The following is a 27494-nucleotide window of genomic DNA, read 5'->3' as shown; positions in this document are numbered from 1 at the left end:
ATGTGTCCGGGTGTGGAGCGAAGTGTCTGCCTCTCCCTCAACGACCACTCAAGCACGTGGTCGTTTGAGGGCAAGGCAGAAAAGGTTAGAGGGAGGAGAGCTAACGATCACTAGGACTTGAGACCTGAGGGGATTCCTATGAATGGAAGTGTAGACCTCGGCTGGCTGATGGATCTAAGTGCCCTAACTATCGCTTTTGAGAAGAGGTCATGCCGGTTATGATACTCCACAGCGTACAGCCTTAATTATATCCAAAAATAACCAGATCTTAGAAGAGAGAGCGAGAACTACATAAGAACTTGCATCGGTTTAGAGATTCTAATTTTTTTTTGTTATTTTTTTGTTTTTTCTTCAGATCGCCAGCAAGTCCAGCAGTGATGCCGAGGACCCGTTGGCTCACGGTTTGGACCCGTCCCTTTACGGGCCGAACGCCCCAGTCATCTGTGCTTCACCGTGCGCAAGCGATCCCGGAGCAGTACCATCGTCGTCATCGTTCAGGTAAAAACAAAAAACAAAAGCATAGAAGACGACATTCTACAAATCAGTCACTTTTTTCTTGTCCTATCCGTCTAACACTCTGCAGCATAACGGCTGAATCCATCCATCTGCCCTATCCCGGGAATATTTGCAATACTCAATCACTGCCACCGAGCTGCCGATTCGGCGGCTGTCGGGGAATGTTTCTGACGCTGTAATTGGGTATCTGGCTTTGTTTGCAGTGCATGCGATGCTCATTTGATGATGTTCTCTGAACGCTGCGATTACTTTTTCGGATGTTTTGTTGGTGATTTGAAGAAAATCAGATGAGAAGATTGGAAGGGATCACGTATTCGCGTAAAACCTCGTAGAAATCGCGATAATCAGTGTTTTTCTCCCGTGAGAACCGAAAAAACGCTGTGATCTTCGTGCGAAGGTCTTTAACGGATACCAAACTGTTTCAAAACTAGCTAGAGTAAATTTATTATAAAACCTTGCTAAATTGTGAATTCAATTTATGCTATGCCATGAGCAGTCATTTTTTTTTGAAGTGAACCGATTCATAGCCGAGGAAAAATGCTCTACTCTATTATATTACCGTTTACTCTATTCACTTTGCTGAGCTTTAACGAAAGGCCGGCGCATAAAGCGGAAAAACTCACCTGACAGATGAAGAAATTGTCAGTCTAGCTCAATATTCGAAATGAATTTTCGCTCCACTTTTTTTTATGATATGTTCCCGAAATGCAATGAAAAATGCATGTTAGTTTGTTTTTGAACGATAATCTCATCTCAGTTGAACTGGAAAATTTCGACAACTTCCGTTTTTTTCAATAGTTTTCACTTCAATATAGGGACCTGCGCCTAGAACCCCATCCTATAGCCATTTATGTAGTTCATAATAAAACAGAATTTTATGTGATCATTCTTCAATGGGTCAGATTCATCAGCTGAGCTTGCTTTACGATAAATTACTCTTTTTCCCCTATTTTAGCGGCTCGGAGCCGAGACCGACGGGACTTGGACTGCTGCATTGCACGTTGCAACATTTTCCAGTTCGAAAACGTTTACGAGTTTCGATTCTGAAGATTGAAGGTATGATTTCTTCCCAGATTTGTAATTTTCAATCCTTCACACATTTTATTTTCAATGTCAATTACTGGCTTAGCCAAACATATGTCGATAGCAGCTGGATTTACGTGCGAATTCCTTCGTTTCTCAGATTAGATGTTGTTTTTTATTTGTGTAGAACATTTGCTGGAAAAAATGGAGCCGGAAAAATGTCATTAGCGTTCTTTTAACTCCTAATGATTAGTGATTAACATGATTTAAAGGTGGATATATGAGATATGACATATGATCCAGAATGGAAGCGACAGGTTTCCCCTATTCAAGGTGCTGTGACGTTGTTTGCCCTAAGGTAATGAATGCCATTCTTTGAACGTTGATGCGGAACACAAACAATCTTCTATTAATAGCGCGGTCCGAAGCGAACAAGGTTCCCGAAAAAAAAAATCGCTTCATCTCGTCGAATCGGAAATTTTCACTGTGTAACGATGTTTATGTTTATGATTGCTAAGCAATCTGCATTCACAATTCTAAAAGGTTTTTATCACCTCAAGGCATTAATGAAGGGAAAGTAACAATAGAACAATGTATATGTACATGGTGGCAAAAAGATTTAAAGTGAAAAAAAAGAATAATTCCGAGAGAAAAACTATTCTAATCGTGCTTTTCCTCAAGCAAAGTTCCAAAAGACTCCTTGGATTTGATCATTGATGAAAACTTCATTCTTCCATGCATCTGCTTGGAACTAATGTCTTCACGTCTATAAACGAACATAATCCTCATACAATACATCTCGTAAACTATCCAAAAATAGGTTTTTGATGTGTGTTTGGATAAATGCCAGTTTTTTGTGTTTCTTTGATATTTTTTTCATACTGTAAGTCCGCGAACAAATTCATCGGCGAACGTTACCTATGCAGGACGTTTTTCCCCCATGTTCGTATAAAAACTTTGCTGAAATAGGAGAAGGATGCACACAGTAGTGTGGATTTATTTGAAATCTATTCGATTTCGGTGATCCTGCTATTTCTGTGTATTTGTGAAAACAAAAATAAAAATTAAAATTAAAAATTCATTAAAAAAAACTTTAAAAATAGGCCTTCCTCTGTGTTTTTTTTTCGGAAGAATTACTGTTCTTTTACAATGTTCAAGTTTGTAACTGATGTGTGCTTGTAAAAAAAATTCAAGGTGAGATTACCTTTTCTTTTGTTTTTTTTTCTTTTGAATGTATTTCATGGATTTGGATGTGAAGGTTTCGTTTCTCTTAACGATCTAAAGGCACCTGTTTTGATAAAAATCTCTGCTCACGCAGAAGATCAAAAATCTCTAGCAAAAGAAAAATTACACTGGTAATATTTAACACCTCAGCTAAGCGAGAAACGAATTTGCTCAGTCTCCATAGAAACTATGTGTTTCTCGCTTTTTTACTAAGAAAATCATGGAACGGACATGTATGAAATTGTGTAGCCTAGAAATCGAATAATAAATTAATGCAAATGTTCATGTGTTTCGTACACGGCTGAAAACTGCGCTTTGATTAACGTGTATGTAGGCGTACGGACTAGTAGTCCTTCAATTTTCACCATTGTCCTTCCGTTTTTTTTTGCAATTGGCGTCATTCAAGACATTTTTATGACCACGCTGCTCATACATTTTATGCGAAAGTCCTTACACTACACGACTACGTGAATGTCCTTTTTCGGAAAAAAAAGCAAGGATAGTGGTTCAACAGAAAAACCAAAAAAAAGTGCCTAGAACGCTGCGTGGCTTTATTTCACTCAGTTGAACGATACCCGTAAGTATTGCTAAGCACCTAAAAAGCTTCAAATCTCGAAAATACTATTTTGAAAGGTCTAAGCACGAGAATAGACTATAATGTATTCCAACACTGGACAACACTCGGAAGAGGTGGCTAAAAAAAAGAAGCGAAGCTTCCAGAAATAAAAGCGTCTTTTTCTGGGAAAACTTTGAATTCCATGCATATTGTCGCTTCAGAGCTGTGAATATTTCGCAGAATTTTGCTGCTCCTTCCAGAAATTGTGCATTTTCTGCATTATCTGCAAGAAACAGCAACGTTTCGTATGACATTCTGACGCAGAAATATGCTTGGAATTTCATCCGAGGGAAGGTTTTTTGTCAGGTTAAATCGATTATGAGAAATTTCCCGTTTCATGGCGATTAGAAAATTCTCATTGGAGAGGTGAGTTGGCTGTTTTATGGGTGCGCTTAGAGGTTAAGTGGTTGGTTGGATTCTTATGAACACATCTGTTGTTGACAAGTCACATATCGCCGCGACGTCTTCATCGCGTCGACGACGTCACAGCGATTTGTCAGCGATGTTTCTCAATGTGCCGCGATGTTGTGAGCTGGTGTGGATGATTCAAGTCTCATCACGCGACTTCGCATTCAGAAAGGAAACTGCTCTGAACCGTCAACACTTTCCAGAAGTTTCTTGGGATCTTTTGCATGAAAGCTCGCCAAATTTAATTTAATTCAGTCAAATTCTATTTCCGTTAATTTTAATGCAATCACTTGGTTTTGAGGACTTTTGCAGGAGTTGTGAGCAATTAATATGCCTGAGGCATAAATTGCCTGAGGAGAACCTAACGGAAGTAGTATAACGTTTGTACACGGAAGCACATCGTATGCTGCAACGATGTGATTGGTCATTAATAGCCTTCTAATGGGAATAATACGCTGCTGCAAGCGCATGCAGATTTTCAGTTTTTCCCCCTGCTAGAAGTGGACGAGTTTCTTTTTTTTTTTTGCTAATGGCCGGTATTTACTAGATCAGTTAAAAGCAAGCTTCATGGTCTCTGTATGTGAGGAAGAACCCACGGAATCCTCAAAATATCATTTTTAAGAACTCTAAGAATTTTGACTCTTTTTCTTCTCAAAATTTGCTAGATTTTAGGAAAATTCCCTTTTTCTGCCCACAACCAACCATTTTGTGAATAATTGGGAAATAAACTTTTAGTGTTGTTTGAGGACATAACGCTCAACTACAACCAATTTGTTAGAAACGTTGCTAAATTACACCGAACAAAATTTTGCACAATGCAACAAACTGATTGAGTCAACTTTTTATCAGCTTAGAATTGTGCACGTGTTGATCACGTGTTGGCTCGGAGTGAATTGAGTGCGTTTCTGGTTGAAATTAGCCGAGGAACCAAACCAAGAAGGAAAAATTCATGAAAACCATGTTTAGTCAACGTGGCAACCACCGTATGAAGTAATCTCATGCGATTAGTTCCGCTTAGATGACTCAGACCTGATAATCACATTTCCTTCTAATCCGGATATTTTTCCGATTATAAGAGAGAGCGAGTGGAGAAATTCCCAACAGAGATGTGGATTCAAGAATGTAATTAAAATTGATGTGCATGGTGCGTTTGTACTTGACGGTGATTGCGTTTCTTTCGTGTTGAATCGACCGTATATGGCGACGTTTATGACGGTCATAAAATGAGGCAATTCTTACGCTTTGTTTTGACGATAAAATCTTCAATCTACACCCGACAGAACGAACAAAATTGGTCATTTTCTGTAAAGCACAAATTTTCTATTCTGTACTTTTTTGTCTCTAAAAATTACCATGCGTAGGCAAATATTAAAAACGTGTTGAGAAGTTCTAATATTAGCAGTCGAAACGCCTCAATCAGCCTATTTCCGAAGGTCTACGACAGCGTGTTGACGAAAAAAATTGAATGGATTTGTTTGTGGATTGGGTAGAGCTACTTGGGCTACGTTGACTACACTTCGCAATTGGATTAGTAGCACGTCGATTTGAGCGCGGAGGTACGTGATAGCACAAGCCGCTAGTGAGGTCGCTGGTATACTAAATCTCCACGAAGGCTGAACGGGTCTGCACGGGATTTGAACCAGGGATTCCGCTTCGTAGATGGTTCGTCGAACTTTGGTCAGTAGGTCAGCCATTGGTGCATCAACGTAGACCAAAGCAGACAATATGTGACGCATCAAAAATCACATGAAGTGCTAATAACGGGTGGTTTTGGGTTGAAAACAAAGGTGACGACAGAAAAGAAAAACATGAACTTTCAAAATAGAGGAATGTGTCCGGGAACCACCCAGCGGGTCGTACGTGAGGGGATTGGGATGTCTGAATTCTAGAGCTCTATTCTATGCTTCGTTGAAACTACCATAACTATACGAAGTAAATAAATTAAAAATAAAAGTAAATAAATAGTAAAAAAAATAAAAACAAATTTTATAGATAATAAAAGTAAAGTAAATAAATTCTCGCAGTGCATAAATAAGTAATAAATACTTCGATGAGTTAAGGCTGATTCCAGAAGAACAGCAAACTCTTCTTGTGGTTTAGTGCTTTGTACTATGAAGTATGAAGTTATTCATGTTATGGATTGAAATTCAGCCGATACCATTGAAGAGAAAATCTCAGATCTGACGATACTATAAAATGCGTGGGTAGCTTAATAAAGCGATGTAGATCTCTGAATATTAAAATTAAGCGAAGCCTATCAGTATATTTACTATTACTAATATCCATAAGTTACGGTTGATTCTCTGCAAAAGCACAGTTTTTCCGTGAGCTTTGCTTTCTACCTTGTCTCTGTTTAAAAGGGCAGCACGGTACTAAATTAAGAGTGGATCTTTTATTTTTAGACGTTTTTTTTTCTCTTCAATAGCGGTCCCGTGGTGAAATATCCGAGAGAGAGTGATTCGATAACTGATATGCTTAATTCATCTGAAAAACTTTTACCTATACTCTTAGCATGGATAAAGACATTTGGGCAAAGATTCTGCTGCACATTATGAACTATTGTGATTCCTTTTTTTTCGAATTTAATTTTTTAAATGAGTTTTAAATTAATTTCGCAACCATTAGGAGCTGGTGACATGTTGAGGACTAATGTTTCTTATGGAGAACCTTCGATCGCGAATGAGAACTGAGAAGAAAATCTGAAGTGCCGAAATTTTTCCGTTCCATCAAAATGATGATCTTTTTTTTACTGGAATTTTTTTGCTTCTGACGGCACAAATCCAATCAAATCGGTTAAGGGGAAAGATTGTTGAACGAGGAAGTTCGGATCCGCTTGAGTTCTGCGCAATTTCAGCTATTCAGCGGGCGGCATATTTGATCAACGTTTTGCTAGAAATAGCAGCGTATATTTGCCGATGTTAGGGATTCTGTGGGATCCAAAATAATTATATAGTTCTGTTCTTTATGGGGCATAATAAGCGTGTTCGAGGCGTGTTTCTGCATGTTCCCCAAATTTTCATCTTCTGAGAATTCTTTGAGTTTGGAAAAAAAAGCCTGTTGCGCAAATCTTCACAATTCTCTAATTTCGAAATTCGCGCAAGGATCATAGGAAAGGATCATGGGAAAATTTCAAGAAAAACTTTATCTATAAAAATCTTGAAGATCCTATCCGCTCGTGAACTTTTTTTTTTTCTTGATGGGACCCTGTAGCTTAGTGTGTATGTGTGTGCAAAAGGACCATAAACGCTTACTCAAACGATTCCACGACGTGACGTTTGAAAAAAAAGACATTCTGACAGTCGTTAGAGGTTTTGCAGGTGAATAATGCACATAAACACTCTCCAACAATGTGCAATGCAGAGAAAAAACAGAAAATTTTAAATGAGTGACCAGAAATCCCGCTAACAATCTCGCGAAATCTCACAAAGTATTGTAATTTCTATATTTTTGCATTTAGCTTTGGCTGGACAATTGAAACCGGATCTGGAAATGATGGCAATGTGCCGAGTGGCAATACCTGGCTTAAAAACCGGCAAGGAACAAACGTCAGAAATCAAACGTGGTCGAGATCCAATTTTCAATCAGGTAATCGGATACTTTTTTTCTGTTCTAAATATATTTCTCTAATTTTATTCGTTTTTTCTACTGAGATTTTTGCTCTTCAATCCACTTCCTCATGATATTTTCACAATTATTGCCTTATTCATTCGATCCTTTTCGAATAGTGATAATTTTCTGCTTTGTTTGCGTCTGCGAATATTTGACCTTTAGGTTATTAATAGTTAAATATAAGGAGTCTGATGATGTTATTAAGTCCGCAACTTCCTCTTCCTGGAAATGTTTTTGCTTCCCATTGTGAGTGTAGCGTAGCCGCAGCGAGCACGCTCCACTCCAAAATGAGGCTAATCTCGTCCCTTGGAAGGATTCTATCACACTAAAAAGTGCAACCACATGACCACGTATGGACGAGTTGTCTCGTGTTGCGTTAGTAACTTTCCCCTACACAGATGTAATTGAGTAAGAAGTTCTCGAATGCAATTCTAAATGTGACTCCCGGCGTCCTTCTGCAATTGCGGGCAGTCTGCAGCACTTTTATTAGATTCCCATCTTATTCCGTACTACTACGACTTCCTTAGATAGTTCTAAGTACAACTGGCCATATTTAATTTCCTGACACACATCTCTAATAGTCCGCAATTGCAGAAAATTACTCGACTCTGTGAAATTGTTGCAATGAAGTGTACCGAAGTGCATAGAATCATGAATAAGGAGCAGATTTGGTTAAGTTTTGCCATAGCACCAAATCCACAACAGCGAAAATTGTCCTTACTTTTCTACAAACAAAAAGGGGACACAAAAAAAATTAAAGGGGACAAAATATAGTGTAGATATTGCCAATCTAGACAATTTTATGCTCTCGAGCCATTTTTTCTCCGGGAAATAAGTCTATTTTATGATGTAAAAGAGATTTTTTTTGTAACATTGCTTACCTGGCGATATTTTTGCCACCGGGCCGCACCTTTTCCCTATTCTGCCCCCTTTTGGGGGGATCACTTTTTTTGTTTCTCTAGACTTTTTCATTTCTGACGCGATCACAAAAGTGCTTACTGCTCCCAATTTTTATTCACCTTTTGCCAAGTGCAGTGTCTCTCCGTCTTTTTTTTCCTCCTCGTCTTTACCTCTTTTTTTCTCCGCCAGCGTACTCTCGGCGATATTGACTTTACAACATGCAGAAACCTAACAGAAGAAAGCAAAACGGTGCAAATATTCGAGAATAATCTAAGTACTACGGGGATCCGGCAATTAATCGCTATCCACACAACGCTAAGGAAAGCGATGCGATGAATTAGTTACCAAGGTGATAGCAACGATTTTTGCATAATCAACACGACGAATCTGCAACGATTGCATGGCTAAATCTTCGCCTGGGGAATTTGTTGAATGTTGTCGTTCGGGAAATTGTTACAGCTTTTTGTGAACTCCATTAGCGTCCCTAGTATTTCAGCGAAATGTCTGTTTTCTTCTAGCAAAGATCGCTAGCAATTTGCATGGATAAGTAACGAGATCGCCTTGTGATTTATGTAATTGTAGGCATCGTCGTTTACATTGGAACATTCCCGTAAGACGACACGGATAAGCTCTAAAAAAATGAATATATATACTATATACTTAAATAACTACAATAACTTAAAGAGATTACGCTATGAGGGGAAATTTTACAAAAATGTGTTTTTTTTTTCTGAAAACACATTTTTCTGAGTGAGTACGCATAGAAATTTTTATTTTAAGAAGGAATTGGAATTCGAGTTTATTTTATTTTACGTTTTACTGACTGAGGAGGTTATAACACGCGACTAAGGCTGAGCGTTATTCAAAACCATCCAGAGCCATCTACAGGTTCCAGGATAAGAATGGGTGGATAGACTTATTTTAGTTTTGTGAGGTTTGGACGAGGTTTGGACGAGTTTTCTCACCACATGATGTTTTGACCTATGATAGTCCTTTTTTTTTGAAAGAAAAAGTTGTTATGTATTGATGAGGAAATCGTATATGTTTTCAAAGTTTTTCAGAAATGAAATTTTTCCAAATTTAGAATTTTTTTGTTTCTAAAATGTACCCAAAACGCTTCATATAAAAAAAGGAAGCAAAAACCATAATTAAATCAAATCGAGCAATTAAAAACATTGAAATAAACTGGAACAAAAAAAGTACAAAGTAGGTAAAGGTTGAAAAAAAAACTTGGTAAGAATAATTTTTCCGGTCTTGAATTGCAAACCACTTAAGGGTTCATTGAAAAAAAATAATTTGAAACAAATATTTTAGTAGTTTTTTTTAGTTTTCTTTTATCATGTGCTGACTACTGTGAAATAAGTTTTAAAAAAAGAATAATGGCGATAGGGACGAGTTATTGTTGCTGAAAAAAAAACTTGCCAGGGCTGAGTCCATGATACCCCACAGCGATTTTTTAAAAACCCCTCTTAGCGCTACTCTGCTGTGTGATAAATTTTAAATTTCACAAAAAAATTTCATAAATTTATGTCCAGGTTCATTTTTGATGCATATTTATTTGAGCGCCGTAATATGCACGTTACTAGCGTTTTAGCACGTTCGTGCGTTCGTTGGGAACGTGTAGTGATTAGCGTTAACAGGACGGCATTTTAATTACGGTAGCGTTTACGGTACTTTTTTCACACTAAATTACATAGTAACCGTCATCGGTTGACATCGGTTACTCAAAACCATCCTATAATTTCTGAGGAGCTTCCGATGTGAGGTGTAATTACGGGTATTAAAGGCTGTACGAGGAGATCAGACCACATGTGGGGCTGTACAGGGGACTTTTCTTTTTGCACCTTTATTTTTTTTTGAAATTTTTTCATACAACATTTCGTTGAACAAACCGCGTTGGTCGTTGGTTAGCGTTGAAACCATAAATTAGTCATATGTGTGCATCATTTTTTATGCGATGAGGTGTGCAATTGTGAATGAGGACGGGGATGTGAGAATCTCCCATAATCCTCATTGAGGATTATGACGATGCTGTAACGCTACGTTGGGGTTTCTTTTTTTTTTTGTTCGTGGGGGGGGGGGGGGGGGAGAAAATGTGGGAAACTACGACAGTTGACTGGGGCTGTACCCACGCTTGAAAATCCCACTCTTTTTTTGTTTCTTTTTTCGTTTTTTTTCCGTTCCTTGCGGACGAAACTATTGAAATTACGGCATATTGTGATGTATTCTCGATGTTGCCGTAGAGCGTCCAATGGTTCCTTTAGAAATTCGATAGAAGACATATTAAATGCGAATGATAGACTGACTACATAGAATAATTTGCTGTGCAAATGATACGTATCGATCAGCGGCTATCACTCTCTCACTGTGATGTGCGTTCTTTTGAGTTGTAGTTTAAGGGCAAAGCTGTAACACACGTACTTTAATGAAGGATTCATAGCTTTCGTGCGAATTGCGTCATTAAATCGTGAATGCATGACATTAAGATTATGTTCCTATTTATAAACCGCCGTGGATGCAAGGGATTTGGAAAAAAAAAATCCTTAATATTCGGGGTGAAAGGTCAAAAATGCTTCCGCATAAGTTTTCAGGAAAATTGTGGAAAAAGAACAGTTGAAAATAACAACAAAAAAATCAATGTGAAATAGATGTGGTTGTTCAGAGAAATCAATCGATTATTGATTCTTTTAAACAACTGGATCAGTTATCCTATAATACCGCTTGCAACGCTCGTTCAATATTCCACGCATATCTTAGTCGAACGACAAACGAGCTATGGAACTAACTACCTATCGAAATGTGAAACGACACGGGAATTTTCCTAGGGTTTCGGGATTTATTTCACATTTTACTGCAGTGAATTCCATTTTATTTCGCTATTCCTCCGAATTCTTCCCGAAATTCTTCCCGCTTACATCAAGTAGAATACATCCTCATTTCTTTTTTTTCCCCTCCAGAGAAAACTCATTAAATGAAGGGGGAAAGTTCAATTCTGCATCTCTGGCTTTGCTGCACTTTTTCTTCCTTTCTGATCCTGACTATCGTGATGTTCTTTAACGCTAAAGTGCTCTACTAATCCCATAAATAAAGTATAGCCTAAAGTATAGCCGAATGAGATGTATGTACATAAAATAAGGGATTAGCTTAGTGAACGTCTTCATACATAGGCTACGCAACACATTATTTCGTTTTTAAAACCTTTAAAGGATCAATGGATAAGGAGTGTCTGGATCGAGGAGAGCATAACAAAAGAAGTAAATTATGGCAGTTTTAGTAACTAGCGAAAACTCTCACTGAAAAGCTGAATGACTCGTTTTTTTTTTCAAAATTCAAATACAACTGAACGCTTAAGGATTATATTACGCTTTTTCTCTTTTCGGTTTTCTTACCAGGTTACCGAAATTACCTTGAAATTAATTTTAAATTCATATTCAATCTTTTCGTATACTTCTTGTAATTATGGTAATAGTTGTTAATTTATTAATCGGTGCAAAGAAATTCAATCCTAGCAATTGCTTCCAAACGGGATTTGATGCGGGAAGAAAATTCGAAGAAGAAAGTCCATTTAATCAAAGCAAAAACTCATTTGTTTACGTCGTTACAATTTGACTTGAGGAATCGGTTCTTGGTTATTTATGAGGAAGTACGAATCCACACTAAGCACACAACACCCCTGATTTCCAGACGAGACCTGAATAAATTTGCCAACATCTAACAAAAACAAAAGTTGTCACCTTCCTGTGTTAAATATTCACTAACGATTCAACAAACAAACAAATAAACACGCAATCTAACAACAAATCAGCAAACACACTCTTCTTTCCACTGTTTCATTTTTAAACGACCTATCCGAAATTGTGAAGTACGGTAGTCAAAGTGTTCTGTGCAAGGCCCACATCGGGCATGACTGGTCCAACAGGGTAGCGTGTCCGCTGCCGAGTAGATGGACTTAGCGTGGACGTACTACTATCCAGTGAGGATTCATCAATTCTAATTATTGATTAATTTAAAAATTCAGAACTAAAAGCATTACGGATATATATGTAACCCTTATACAGACGTTATGGCTCTGGATATTTTTATCCGATCACCTCGGACGCAGAACCGGCTGCACTTTATCGTCGTCAAGTACAAACAATAACGTTCGCGAATTTTCTCATTGAGATTCAGTGAAGGAAAACGAATTAAAGGATTCAGTATCATTTGCCAATGTTCTTTTCACCAAAACAACGGGACGTTGCGCATTACCACATGTTTTCATCGAAATCCCAGACAAAACCAGAATTTTATGATGACCACGTGACTACGTTTGAACAGCCACCCGGGGGGAATAGTTGGAATGCGTTTGTAAAGAACGAACGTTTGCAAACGGGGTTAAAATAGAAATCCTAGCCGTTACGTAAAATTGCTGGCTACGGGAAAATTACGTCCATTCATTCTTCTTGCAGAGTCATATCGTTCAAATGGTTTTGAATGCCAGCGCAACGGCGGTAAGTTAGCAAGAAAATTTTCTGGTAATTTTCAGGATGCTTTGGCATGATAAGGAACGTTGAAATGTTACGAAAACTACAAAAGAAAATTATCTAATAGGTTTCTAGGAGTAAGAACAATTTGAATGGCAGTGGCTGCGCAGAAACCTGCATATAAAATTCCGTAAAATTCTAACAAAACTATGAGATTTTGTTAAAATGTTCTTTTTTTTAGCTAAGTTTTTGTGAGCTCTAAGATGACCAGATTTTAAAGCAGGGAAATTTGAAAAAACTGCTTCCAGATTGTGTAAGTACATTTTTTGCGCTTTGCATCTTTGTACAGGTTTCCTTTGTGTACAACTAGTTGCTTGCCAATTTGTTTATTTTTTTTTATTTTTACCCTTTTACAATTTTATTCGGTGGACTTTGAAAGAAATCGGCCCAAAATAAATGGACCTTTGGAAAAACATCTGTTATAGAAATGTAAGAAAAAATGCCGCTTAAAATCTCTCAAAAATGGTGGCTTGACTACAAGCTACCGTGTTTTCGTGTTGTTTTTTTTCGTCCTTTAAATACTCGTGAAATGTCGTAAACATTCTGATATCAAAGGTGTCGTGAAATGTCATAAAACAATGTCCTACGACATTTCACCAGACCTTTGATACGAGAATAAGAGAGGAATGTTTGAGTGGGCTACCGTCAATAACAAGGCTAAAGAAATGTGGATTTTTCCCAGAAAATTCAGTGAATAACTTAGGGTTAATGTAAATATGACGTTATGTGAAGTGAAAATATATACGAATATGATTTCCTAGGGTGTTAAAGGGGAAAACGAATATACATAGTGTAAGCTGACCTGAAGGTTGAGATAAAATTTTGTTTATTTGTTTTTTATATTACATATTTTATATTTTTTTGAAAATTATTACATTTGTTTATTTTATACTATTTCACTTTTTAGCGTCTAATCTTTTGTTTCTTTCGGGTTGAAGAAAAAAATAGATTGCTGAAAACTGAAATATTCAACTTGTTTAAGTTGAAAATAAAAAGGATTTTTCAAGTGTTCTTGCCAGAGAATTCTTGAATAAAGTGTCTCGTGCTCAAGTACGGCTCTATAAAAGCATTCTGGAGGTCCAGTGTTGTTCTTGGGAACTCAAGAACGTTGTTATCTAAAAATTAATTTGAAGATTCGATGAAAGTGCGTGGATAGGTGTTTTTTTATGATCCCTAGCACTGCGTTAAAAATAGCATCAAAAAGAAATCCCTCATCCGCACAATCTTGCTTAATTTTTCTTTTTGGGACCAATCGGGAGTTCGTTTCTAATTGGTTCTTTTTTTTTGCAGTGCTTCTTCTTTCGCACATAAAAATATTGCGAGTGTTTGTGGTTTTATTTATGTTTATTTATTCTCAGAATCACAGAAAATACGACCGAATAGTCGGTGTTTTTTTTCTCCACACTGACGTGTTCTCACATTGTTTTTCACGGTCGTTTAGCGCTAATTTCCTGCTGCGAATCGTTGAATAAGCAGTGTGCGCCCGGGAAGCTTCAGAGCTATTCACAACACAAGCGTGGAGTGCTTTCCGCCGGCTCCTTCAACGTCTTTGATGGCTGGAAAAAGCCGGAGCGGGTTCAATGAAGTCGTGAATTGAATTGAAGCGCTCTTGCAAGACAGCGCAGTTAATATGGAGAGCGTTGAGAGATTTCACGCTGATATTCAACGCACCCCGTAGAGTAGTAGTAGTCGGATTTCCTCCTCCTCCTCCTCATCCTCGTTCCCAGCTACTCAAGCGGAGGGATTTAAAAATTCATGAAAGAACACGCGCAAAAAAGCCGAGTAATCCCCAGGAAATACACCACTTTTTTTTCTAGGAATTCTTCTTCGACAATGTCACATTGGAAGATTTGGACACGAAAAATGTTACGGTAGCCGCATACCATCACGGTGGTGCAAAACTCGGCAAGGATCTAATGATTGGCGAAGCAATCGTGCCGCTTCGTGAAATTCGTGAACTGAACACAAAAAAGGAGGTGAAGATCATCGAAGAGATCAAACAACAAATACCAAAGGTATGTACTACATTTTCTACGGAATACTGTAGCACTCTAGTGCAGTTCTTTTTTTCCCACTCATCTAATTTTTCATCCCAATATTTACCCAATAATTGTTATGTTAATTACAGAAATTTGATGCCTTCATGCATTATTCGTACAGCATGCAATTATAGTTAATATTCATGTAATTATAAATGCGAAGTTTTTTTTTGCGAACCTTAACGGATGGGAAAGGGTAATTTCGGCCCTAAATCTAAATATTCACCAGTTACCGTATCCTAAGAAAACATTTCGAAATATTTCGGGACGGCACGATCGTTGAAATATTGGTTTATGTTAGAAAACCTACCTCATTGTTCCCTTCTTGGGTGGTCTAGGAACACATATTGAATGGATTTGTTTTTCAATGGATTTTCTGTGCATCGAGCAAGGATTCTCTCCTCTTTCGAGAGTTTCCACTCGACGAAGAGATTCTTTATGGAATCTTGATGAAATTCTGTAGATAATTTCCTGAAGGACGCATGGAACCGGAAAATTCCTTTAAAATCTGTTTTCTTGACAGTATGGAGGGGTTAAACTAAATAATTCAGATGGTTGTGTGAACACGATGTTTACAGTGAAATATGGAAAATGTAATACTTCCCTAAATTTCTATGAGCAATGATGAATTTTACGGATAAAAAAATGGTGATAAAGAATATTTTTATTTATTCCCCGAATTTTTCGGGGTCCAGCGAAGAACAGCGGGAATTGAGATGGTTACCCGTTTGTGAGGTTTGGGTTTTTAGAAGAAATTCTGGACGACCGTAAGACTATCGTGGGACTGGACCTCTTCGTTAATGCTGTACACTTTTCGCACAGCCATTCGCAAAAATTCTCAATTCACAAATTTTTTTTGCCAAATTGCTCAAATTTTTGCTGTTAGAACTACCGTATTCTTCACAGCTGTTTTTAAAGGTAATGTAGTTAAAGGTGTACTAGAGGTGCATTTATAGGTTAATACGGCTGTTCGATGGGATTCTGATCAAATTCCTGACATTTGTAACCCCTAGAAAATCTTTTTCTTCTTCTATAGATCTACTTTTTTCCGATTTATCTCTCTCTCTCTCGCTCTCTGTCGTTTCCACTATATTTTTTACACTAATACGTGTTTAGAAGCGAGAGATTACTGTATTTGATCCACGTTCACAGTTATTCCATGTGCAATGCATCATTATTTCATTCGTCTGTGTTCTTATATTTGCCGGCTCAAATTTCCGCTGCACATTTCCATACATGGATGCCTTGCGCGCGCATTACTTTCTTTGTTATTGTCGGGTTTTTTCGTTGTAATCCGATATCTCTGGCGTATAATCTTTCACCATTATCCATAGATTCATGGATATTTTCAAAATCCTCTCTCCGGAGGCCTAAAGAAATGCTAAATTGGTAGAAAATTCTAAAATATTCTGAGTTTGGTGTGCAGTTGTGCTGTCTACATATTTATAGCCATGTTTTGCGCTATACTTATGGCATTTGGAATGAAATTGGTGCTATTTCAGCATGAAATGCATGGATTACCGTCGAAATGTTATGAGTTCTGGAATGCATAGATAAGTATTTATATACATATTTCTCTCATACGATATGAGCGGAAAAACATACAGATTCGTGTCATGAATCTTGATGAGTCGGGATAATTTGCTGCGTAGGTATCTTAGCGAATATGGCTGATTCCCGGGGACTTTCTCCGGATTTACGAGCACCGTTAGGAATTTTCTTCCACTTTTTTTTGCCTGCTAAATGTTAGTGTTCAACTTCTCCCTTCGTCCTCTGTATTTATTTTTTCCATTTTTTAATTATTTAAAGCTACTTTGTTTAGTTTTACTTCGGTTTACTTCCATTACTCCTACCAATTTTCCTCTGAACCATTTTGTTCTCTAGTTTTTTTTTTCTTTTTTTTTTCAACGTTCCCTCTATTTTGTTTTTCTTTAAAGGCATCACCCCACGAATCTGAGGTGGTACGGATTTCAGTTGGAGTATACGGGATCGTAGATTATGGAGAGAAGGATGATTCCGTCCATTTCTTCCTAACTTCCGTAAAAAACGGCCCGGACGATACGGTTTCGAGCGATCCGACGCGCTATTTTCTACAACGAGTTCGATTGGAGCGCGCCAGCCTTGTGCACTCGCCGCATCTTCCGGGTCGTTTTCTACGGTAATTAGAAAGAAATGGACGGAATAACCCCCCTCTCCATAACCTACTATCCCGTATACGAATACTCCACCTGAAATCCGTACCACCTCAGATTCGTGGAGTGATGCCTTTAAGAACTGTTTGTATTTTCCCTCGCTTACTCGTACCTCTATTCTTTCCTAATTTTCTTTTTCCAGATACATATTTCCTTTTTTTCAAACTTCCCTCACAAATCCATGCATTTCTTAATTTATCCGGATTAATCTGTCCGTTTTCAGATCTTACACCTGCTCTTTTTTTTAAAGTAACTTTTCTCGCTGCCCAAATCACATCTCTGACCTCTTTTTTTTGTCATCATTTTTTTTTTGATTTTTTTCTTCATCCTAACTTTCTTGTATGCATTTCCATGTCCATGCATTTTTTTCTCCTTTTTTCTCCGCTGAATTTTTTTTTTATTATAATCTCTGTAATGTTTTCTTTAACTACTTGTGCCATTTGAGGACCCGCAAACGGTCGCGTTCCTTCTCCATCATTTTCTTCTTTGTTCTTTTAATGATAGATTTTGATGTTATGTGTTCGTTCTCACTTTTTCGTTCTTTTTTCACTCCATCTTTTTTTCACTTCCTTCATTCCCTTGTAATTTTTTTTTCTAGCCGAGCTTTGCGCATCGGAGCTCATCTATTCCGCACTTGTTGAGCCAGTTCTTCCGTTTTGTTCGCCTCTCTTCTTAGGGAATCGAATGTGAACTTAACTTAAACTTTATGGACATAACTAGTAACGTCCTCCTCAACCGCTACTCCTATTATGAGGAAATCTCTCAATGATTATTTCCATTTACCAGGTGGTCATTGTTAGTGACTTGCACTTTGACAGATCGTTGCCGGAAAGCCGTTTTGGCATCGTAAACAATGTCCAGAATTCGCGAAAAAATATGCGCGCACTTCGTTGAACAACGAACAAAGTGCCGGCGGAAAGAATTCCGTGCGCGCTTTTGAGTGGCACACACACACACACATGGAGGGCAACGAATGTCTCCGGACTTCGAATGCAACATTGAGGGAAGCATCTGGAAGAATTTGTTTCTGAATATTAACTCTTTACGGCCAACAGTAACCATTACGATGGGATTCTTTGAATGAAAGTCTACCATGGATCCAGAGTGCAACAGGATTATCTACACACACACAGAAGAACCATGCACGTGCGCAAAATATGTCGTCGAGCTGGTGCTGTCGTTGAATGCAGCGTTGAACGAGGGGCGATTTGCTTACGGAGTCGGCACTCGTCGTGATAGGACCCAAGAGAATTGTTATATTGGTGTTTGGTAGAGATAAGGAAGTGCTGGGGATGGCTATGTGTTTTTTTTTTCTGCACGGGGAAATGCGCTCGGAACAAACAGAACCTAAGTCTAGATGGTTTCCGAGAACCACCGTCTACATATTTAGTGGTCCTGAGAAGAATAGAGTGCATCGAATACACGGAGATCCAGATGCAAGTGCAGAAAAATTGATTAATTAATTAGAATATACTCTTGTACATTGTTACTTTGCGGAATAGCTAGAAACAAAGTATACTGCAAAAAATATCATTCTATTCAATTACAGTAAGCATCAGAATTACAGAAAGCAATTTGTTCATCTCTCTTCTACCATAATTTCCCTCTCCCCATCGATCAATATATCGATTTTCAGAAACTTGGAAAACTTTACATCTCGTCATGTATCGAGAAAGATGCGAAACGATTGACGATAAATTTGAAAAAAGCGGACGATTTGCCAAGGTGGAGCTTTCTCGGCGCGCCAGGTATGCTTTCCGAGAACATTTCATCGTCGTTGCTAATTATCGAATTATTGATTTTTGCTCAGTTCCTGGTTGTTGGTTGTTAGTCTTCCATTTCTTTTTTCTCTCGCTCTATATTGTGGTCGTGGGAAATCTCAGCTTAGGCTTATTATGGTGGAAAATAATTAAGGGGCAGCAAGAACCGAATGCAGGTTAATGAGATGAGGAATTATGCGGAGATCAAAGGTCACAAAATGGACAAGGCAGTTAACTGGGTCAGAAATCATGTGTATTTGTTATGCGATGTGCATCGAATGCAGTAATTACGTGGGTGGCAGTTGTACGTTGATTCCCCTGCCCTTTCCAGCGAATAAATATAGCCTTTGACACCTGAAATATGAAAAGAGAGCGGGGGAAATTACGTTGGTTCAACTATACGCAGAAATGTTGACTTCCGTTGTTGAATACTACCGTAGTCCGTCCAAATGTGGGTAATTTTTTTTTAGAGATTGAAGGTGGAAGCTGGCGTGAAGAAATTGTTGAAATTTTATGACAGGGGTTAGTCATTCAGTGAAATCACAAATATCAATGTTGTTTTTTTTTTGAGAATTATTTTCTTGTCTGCTCAATTTTTTCTAAAAAATGAATGATTGATGCAGACGTCAATAAACTCTGGTCAGCGAGGGATTTTTGTAGGAATACGCGAAATTACGGTGTTCTGTACTGCTACATCAATAACTTACTACTTTTATGTTTTTGCAATAAAGCACGCTTTTCTTCCAGAAATTTTTTCCATGATGTTGCGGTACGGACGGTAATGAATATTGCTTAACTTTATGTACGTTCTTCTAGTTAAAAAAAAAACATAGCCAAATTTTTGCGATGTCCGGGGTTCATGGTTGTTCCTGCCTTCACTCAGTTCTAAGCATACACTGAACTGCAATCGAATATTGATGAGCACAGCTCGTAAAACTCGTCCAAAATTGTGTTACTCGGTCTAAACATGGGGACGAAAACGAGTGCAAATTACGTTTTTGTCGTCGATGATGCTAGAAATTTTGCAAACGCGGAGTTTTCCTTCGTAGACAGAGTTTATGTATGCAGGAACAAGCTTCATCACTACTATGATGAGATATACAGAAGCGCGAAGACAGACATAGCATAGCATAATCATATGGGGACCATTTCTCGTCTAAAGAGCAATTTCAATTCAGGGATTCAAGGAAAACAATTTCACGGATTCAAACTAGTTCACTTTTGAAAATAAAATCATTTCGATCATTTTCAGCGCTACCCACAAATTTTTTTCTTCTCAAAAAATCCAACTGGACTGATTAATCGATCGATTAATTGATTTTATTGAGCATTGCATATTTCAGCCAAGTGTTGTACTTTTTACCTGACGAATTTTGAAGTGCATTGCTCTCAGAAGTGCAGCAGTGCACTCAAGTGGTCACATTCGTGCTGGCAACGTGCCAAAATCAATCTTCGCACTTCACGCCACCTTATCCGTGAGAGACACTTTTTAAGGGAGGATGCCGGGAATTTCCCGAAGCCTTGTCGTTGCAAAATGCGTAGCCATTTGATTTTTCCATTCTTTGACCTTTCGCTGCGCATCGTCCGGCGACGATTGACGTCATCGTCGTCGTTGTGATGCACGTCGCCGCTTCTACGGCTTATTTTCCGGCACGTCTCCGTCTCGCCTACGATGCTCAGCGCTGATTTTGCTGTGTAATCCTAGCGAGACGTCTCTATTCGCTGCCATAGCGTTTCGACAATGATAAATGAGGCTAGGAATCGCCGCTCTCCAGAGGCCACGATTGATAAGGGCCATGTGTGCGGGCGCGCGCGCGAGCGAGCGATGAATGCACTGCGCGGACGCGAGAACGAGGGAACTACGACACCGATAGCCCTCAAATAAACAGCCGAAGAACAAACCGAGTAAACAAAACGAGTAAGCAACTTAATTGCTTCTACCCAAATCCTTGAAAACAACAGATAGTGGTAGAGGGAAATTGTGTCGTGATTTGTTGTCTATTACTATAAGAAAATCTATTCACAAGAGCAGGGAAAAACTTGGAAATTTGAGAATTACAATGATTTCCTACGGCTGCCGTTTAAAATGTGGGGAAACTGATGTTTTTTCGCGGTGATTTCCTATTTTTCATAGTTACTATTAGGTTACAAGAGGGTTCTTGGGTCCAGTTTCTGTACTGAATCGATTAATTGACATAAGCTACAAATTGGTTAGTCATTTTATTGAAGATATTTTATAAAACGATTTGGACATAAATTTATTTGTCGTAAACAGTCTAGGATTAATTCTATATCTGGAAGATAATTTTATTCTGGATCGAATAGTAGAGTAATTTATTAGATTGATAAAAATTTTTCTGGGGAACAAACGCTATTTCGCTCTAGGCTACATTGAAAAATATACATTAACTCGGCTGGAAACTCTAAACTGGGGACTTTTTTGCACATGCTGAATTAATTAAAATTAAAAAAACTATGTTTTAAAACAAATAGACAAAACAAACAAAAAATTTTAAGTTAATTTGAATTAAAATTAATTACTGATGTTTAACTGCAGTAGTTCGAAATTTCTTTGCTCAACAGGGAAAAGCCCATTGAACTTTTGGATGGATGCCAATTTTCACGACAGCTTTTTTGACCCACAAAAAGGACGGCGATAAATCGCTGTTGTTGCAACGCGTATTGCTATTTTTCGCTACGTTGTTGGGAATTATCTGATATAAATTGTCGTGGGGGAAAACATGAATTATCGCAATAATTACGCTGCGTTGTCGGGAAGTCATTATGCACATACGTTAGGGTGGTTGATGAAGGTGGTTTAGATACCTATGCTCTAACATCAGACATCCGACTGCGGATTCGGGAGGGATTTTCTCAAAGTTTTCTTGTTGAAAAGAAAAACCTCAGAAAAACTGTTTAAAAATTAATTTGATTGATGATCATTTCAAGCATACTGTATAGTTACCGTATTACAGATGTGTGCATTAAAATCACGATGATCCAAGGCGAGAAACAACAGACGAAATCGAGTCGAGTGCTAAAATCCACGACGACAGCTGTCTACAATGAAGCGGTGATGTTTCTGTTCAACACGACGAAGAAGGAGGTGGATGCGACAAAAATTACCATATCCGTGCACGATATGCAAAGGTATGTGATGTAGAATTTCGAGAAAAGTGCAAAAGTCGAAATGGATTAGGTTTCACAGGCACAAAGAACGCAAACCAAAATAATTTCTAGAGAAATCCAGAGGTTGTTATTTCTTCGGATGCCTTTTTTTTAAGTACCGATAAAGAGGTTTTTAAAGCGTAGAGGCTCTTCATCGATGACGTTTTCGAATTTCCCGTTTATCGCCACTTAAAAATGATAAAAATCAAAGATTTCCTGTGTTCTCCTGAATCAGGGGAATAGTATTGAACGAAGATTCCGTCCGTTTTAGCTACCTTGTAGACCCACAAAGATCTACGCACTTTAAAAAACAATGCAGATCTTTGATCTACTTAAAGCGCTATGAATAGTCGATGCGCTTCATCTTTGGCCAATAAGAAGAGGCTCTCACTAATCCGTTTCCCATACCTAATTATAAGGGATTATGAGGATGAATAGAAGTGTAACATAGCCTTAGGGAACGTTGTTTACTTGCGAAAAAAAAACCTACTCGAGAGTAAACAACAAAACACTGTCTGTGTCTGTTCACAATGGGAGATTTATCCCACGCAAAGTTTGCATATAATTCCCGAAAATTGGCTTAATTAATCAGAACGATGGTCTATGACGCTATGCGATAATTGATCTCCGTCTTAATGGATAAATGGATATGGCTCGCTTGATGATGTCATGAGGCGAATCTATTCGTCTTAAAATGACTTATGGGTAGAGGAATATCCTCCGGATGAACTCAGATCATTGTTAACCGATGAAATCTGCCTTCTGGATTAATTTCTACGCTTTCTGACTGGTAAAGTTGAACTGAACTCGAATCGAGGTAGTAATACGATGACGTCATTGTTTTGTGTCAGAATGAATCTTGTGAGATTACTCGCATGAATGCTAATCACCTAATTACGACGAACGTTAAAGTGACGAGCAATACATTGGGATCATTTTGACCAACAAGAGGGACATTACTACTTTTGTTCAAGCCTTCCCTAAAATGGTTTACGGATGGATTTGTTAATTAATAACGAATTGAAAATATTGAATAATTTAGGCGCCTTTCTAAGGTTTTACTTCATTTTTTTTTCTTTCAAAGCATTGAAATACGACAACTATTACGGTTAGAAAAATTTTGTACGACTAATATAGGTTCCTGACCTATTGACGCGTGGATTCGACATGTACATATATCTTCAAAATATATTCGAACAATCGAATAATTGGTCATACATGTTCGATTATTCGATTGTTTGAATAGTGGTGTTCACTTCTCCTAATAAAAAATGATTGGTCCTCTAAATCTAGTGCATAATTTCGCATTTTTCTCGAATAGTCGAGAACTTTCTCTGTTTTTTTGAAAAATTTGAAAAATTGAACTACATGAATATACTGTATGCTCCAATGTAATAATCAACTAGGTTTATCCACCTCTGGAAATCATAACCCAATAACAAACGAGGCCTCCCCTTGGTTTTTTCATATTTGTTTCGAAGCAGGAAAATTTTCGCCACTCTTCTTTTTTCGGTTATTTATTTCTAGTGTTTTCTTGGACTTGGCTTTTATTGCTATGAGTTTAGATGCACAGATATTTATCATATTTTTTTTGATTATTTACACACAACTAGTGGTGTTGTATACAGCTCCAGCTACCTCTCCTGGTCTTTATTTTTGGTTCGTAGAATGAGGATTTTTTCCAGGAAAAAAAAACTCCGTCTCAGATAATTTTAATGGTTAGAAATCCAGAAACGAGAATAAAAAAGAATTTATAAATAGAGTAGTCCTAAAAGTAGTATTCTACCATTTACGAATGGGAAAGCTGCATAATGCAGTGTTTTGTTTCCTCCTCAAAAGAAATCGATTAAGCCTTCTTTGATTTAGTTTTTTTTTCTCGTAAAAAGCCTTTTTATTCCACTCATTTTTCTACAAATATAGAAAAATATGCAAAGCGTTTCGTAAAGCTGCAATGTTTCCTTTCGGTGATCCACTTTTCTGAGATCATTTCTGGCAAATTCAAGCAAAAAGCGATTTATTCTTATTGGACATAATTTATAAAAAAAATCACTAAAATTACTTAAAAAAGCTCCCGGATATTGTAAAAAAAAGTCTGCTTTGACAAATCGTGTTTGTAAATCTCTTTTTTTTTCTTGACTTTTCTTTACAAATTGCAGAGCTTTCAGAAGTACTCTAATAAGATATTGACAACTATTCAAAAAAAAAAACTTTTTTGACTGACTTTGGAAGGTTTTTTTTATTCACTGAATATATACTTAAAACTCGATAAAAGAATATCCACATAGAGAAGTTCTGCAATTTTCCTTCTCTGATACAAATTCTGCAATTGCACAGTTGACAATTTCTTCAAGGCATCCATAGTGTTTGTTTCGAAAAATCAAAGACCGCGCATTTCATGTGACATATCGAGGCTAAATGACGAGCTCATACATATTAGATGGATGTGATTGACATCTCGGTGCATTTTTTCCCCATTCTCAACGACATCAACTTGAAGTGGTCGTGCAAGTTCATATTCAATTTATCCGTGAACCTATCGCAGGGGGAAAACGCCACGCTAAACCTATAACGAAAAAAAAATGTGACCACATTGAGTTGGACGATTTTCGTGTTGTTTATGCTAGCATCTTTTCCGCGTGAATCTGTTTTTCACGTTTAGTAATTGTCTAAGACGTACATACGAGGCGAAGCTTGAATCACCGCGTGACAAATAATCGCATTTTATTGTCGTTGCAATACACACGGCAACAACAAGATAATGATGCGTGACGCCGTCGGATTCCGAAACGAAAGTTCCTCGCGAAAAAAAGAAAACAGCCGCCGGAATTCGATTACGATAATCTTTTTGGTTTTGGTGCTCACTGATTGTTCGCAACGAGACGCAATCAATTTTTGCGAGAATTTATGTCTGTCTGGAAGAACTCGGAAAGTACAACAAAACATGTTGATATGTCTGGAGAAAGTGTTTTTTTTTTGAGCTCATGACTCTTTTTGTGTTAATCGAGTCGTGGAGTAAAGGGCAGGATGTAAGAAATTGCAGAAAACGGCTAGAAAGTACAAATAAAAGCATATAGGCAGCTTTTCCGTCATGTTCATGACATCCACAACCTGGGGAATTAAAATAGCTGCGATTCGAATTATTCAAATTCCACGGCGTATATCACAAACGTCGCTTTTTTTTAAAAAGAGGATTGCACTGTTGTCTTTGTTCATCGAATTCATTCAAGTCGTTGGAATGTGGTCGTTCGCACGCTTTCTGCAAAATCGCTTGTTTAATTACGGGAAAATTGGCCACCGCAATCCCCGATGTCTCTGAATGTTTGATCTTTGGTAGCATAAAAGCAGTACAAGCTTCAAACATCATAGTATCGGGCGTCATTTTGGGCATTTTAGGGGACCACCTGGGGTCGATTCAACTCGGACTAAAGCTACTTTTGTGGGTTTTTCCAGCTCTAATAATTGTTGGTTGTTGTCGATTTCTCGCCGCCTTCCTTTGTTGAGGGAATCTTTATGTGGTGATGACGAAAAATCGGGGAAGCCTCCAAGGAAAATCCGTAAAATAACAATAACAACCATTATTAATTGCATATCTTTAGCAAAAAAAAATAAGGCTACTGGATCTTTTTCCCCTCAAGGATAAGCTAGGGAGCTAGTGCTTCCTTTAAGGGAGTGTTTCTGTTTCTCTTTGATGATCGCGAAAAGCGAAAAGAATCTTTTCAAAGAATTTCTACAGTAATCCGTCGGAACCACAGCTGCAGAAAACAAGGCTACTGTGAATGGTTTTAGATGACTCCTTCTTTTCCGATGCTGAAATAAGAAAAAAGCTAAGATCCTGCATTGAATTAAGAATAATTGGACTTTTTTTTCCAAATCGTTTGACAATGCGATTCCATAGAAAGCGGATAATTTGCATGATTCACTGCTGCTGTTCTTTCATGGAATGAGAACGGAAAAACGTCAGATCCATCGTGATTCCGTGAAAACATTGCTATTTTCGTTACCGGATAATTTTTTCCTTCATACGAATTTCTTTTGCGCTGTGGTTTCACTTCTTACTGTAATACTGCTTACTGTAACCACCAGCCTAAAATCAGGAAGAAATATCCTCATAAAATCTTGTATGAGGTACTTTTTGAATGACTTGAATTATTGGGATGATTTGACAAAATTTAATTGCTACGCAAAAGTTTTTTTTTTGTTAGAGTTTGTTACGTTTTACATCCGTTATTGTTGTCGGATCCGTGCGAAGCATCTAGTTCGCTGCTGTTCCCCGCCTGTTCTGCTGCGGTAGTCCCGGTAGTGATTAATTTGCTATGTGAGCTTGTGTTGATACTTGGCTGTTGATAGATCAGGACAGAGATTTTCACTCTTTTTCAAAAATTTGTCGTATATTTTTTGTGATCTGATAATCCGCGTTTCGATTTTTTAGAACATGCACTGGTGACGACATAATTGGATGCGCATATTTGGGAGTGCTCGCCCAAGATAAATCGGAGGTCGAACAATGGAGAAGTACCACCGAGCACATGGGTAAAGAGTACAAGGTACATAAATCCTCGTCTTTGGTTTTTTTTTCGAATGATTTATGTATGTATATAAGGATATTCAAGAGATCCAAGTCCAGCCACACCTCCATTTTAGGGCACGCATAATCTAAAACCACCTCATCAAGCCCCACCAGTACATGTAGCAGAAACTGGCGAGAACGGCGAAGAAGGAGACTGATTTCGGCTTACTGTATCACAATGATCGTTTCGCTTAAACGTCTAGGATACGGTACTCATAATTCGGCAATTGAGACAAAACCCCCGTGGACCACGCCAGTACGACGCACCACGCTACGTTTCTTTCCGCCACCACCAAATCACTGAAACCTCGTTTTAAAAAGAAATACTATGTAATCTCGAGGCAACTAGCATCTTTTTTGTGTCTTAATCGAGCGCTAGTTACCAACATACGGGTTTAAATATTAATTTGAATAGTTAATCTGCAGTAATCATTACGCACTTATTGATCAACTGCATAATTATTGATTTTTGTTTCGTTATCTATGGATCTTTGAAAAGTCGTTCTCACATTAATTATTCTCATCATACATGTGATCTCAGTTTGTTTGTTTATATGGACATGAACACTCTCTTGTGCATCACTGTGTATTGGTATTGTAAGTTCCAGTAATCGTCTGTTATTTCTGATTTATTCGCGAGCTCTATCGTACCGTGGCTTTCATCATCGGTTTCATATCCCATTATTGTACTTTAGTACTGTAATTATTACTTTTTTATTCATAAAATTGTATCTAATCCCTATCGTTATCGTTGATCGTCAGCGGTTGATAGTTGAGCGCATGCTCTGGTTCTTAATCCCTGACCACCTGTACTAAAAATGGCAAGCTTGAAGGACAGAGAAATTCCATCACAGCACTTATCAGCACATTTACTTGAAAAGCGTTCCAAAGTTAGGGAATGGCGCATTTCTGGCGAGTTGCACATTCTAAATCAAACGTAAATAGTAAG

General features: G+C 37.9%; 1 protein-coding gene across 1 annotated transcript; it reads left to right on the top strand.

Moving 5' to 3' along the window:
• On the top strand, positions 1-26703 carry RB195_004438 (uncharacterized protein; the record flags this gene model as incomplete). The annotated part of the gene is made up of 9 exons (XM_064182285.1): positions 1-84; positions 356-498; positions 1472-1572; positions 7245-7372; positions 14637-14834; positions 18687-18798; positions 21786-21960; positions 26408-26522; positions 26620-26703. 9 exons carry the CDS (start codon positions 1-3, stop codon positions 26701-26703), a joined length of 1140 nt encoding a protein of 379 aa, XP_064033552.1.
• Positions 26704-27494: the final 791 nt, after the last annotated feature.

This window comes from Necator americanus, chromosome I (genome assembly GCF_031761385.1).
Source record: "Necator americanus strain Aroian chromosome I, whole genome shotgun sequence".
In the NCBI taxonomy this organism is placed as follows: Eukaryota; Metazoa; Nematoda; class Chromadorea; order Rhabditida; family Ancylostomatidae; genus Necator; species Necator americanus.
The sequence above is the reverse complement of the archived record's forward strand: the minus strand, read 5'-3'. Positions and strand labels throughout refer to the sequence as shown.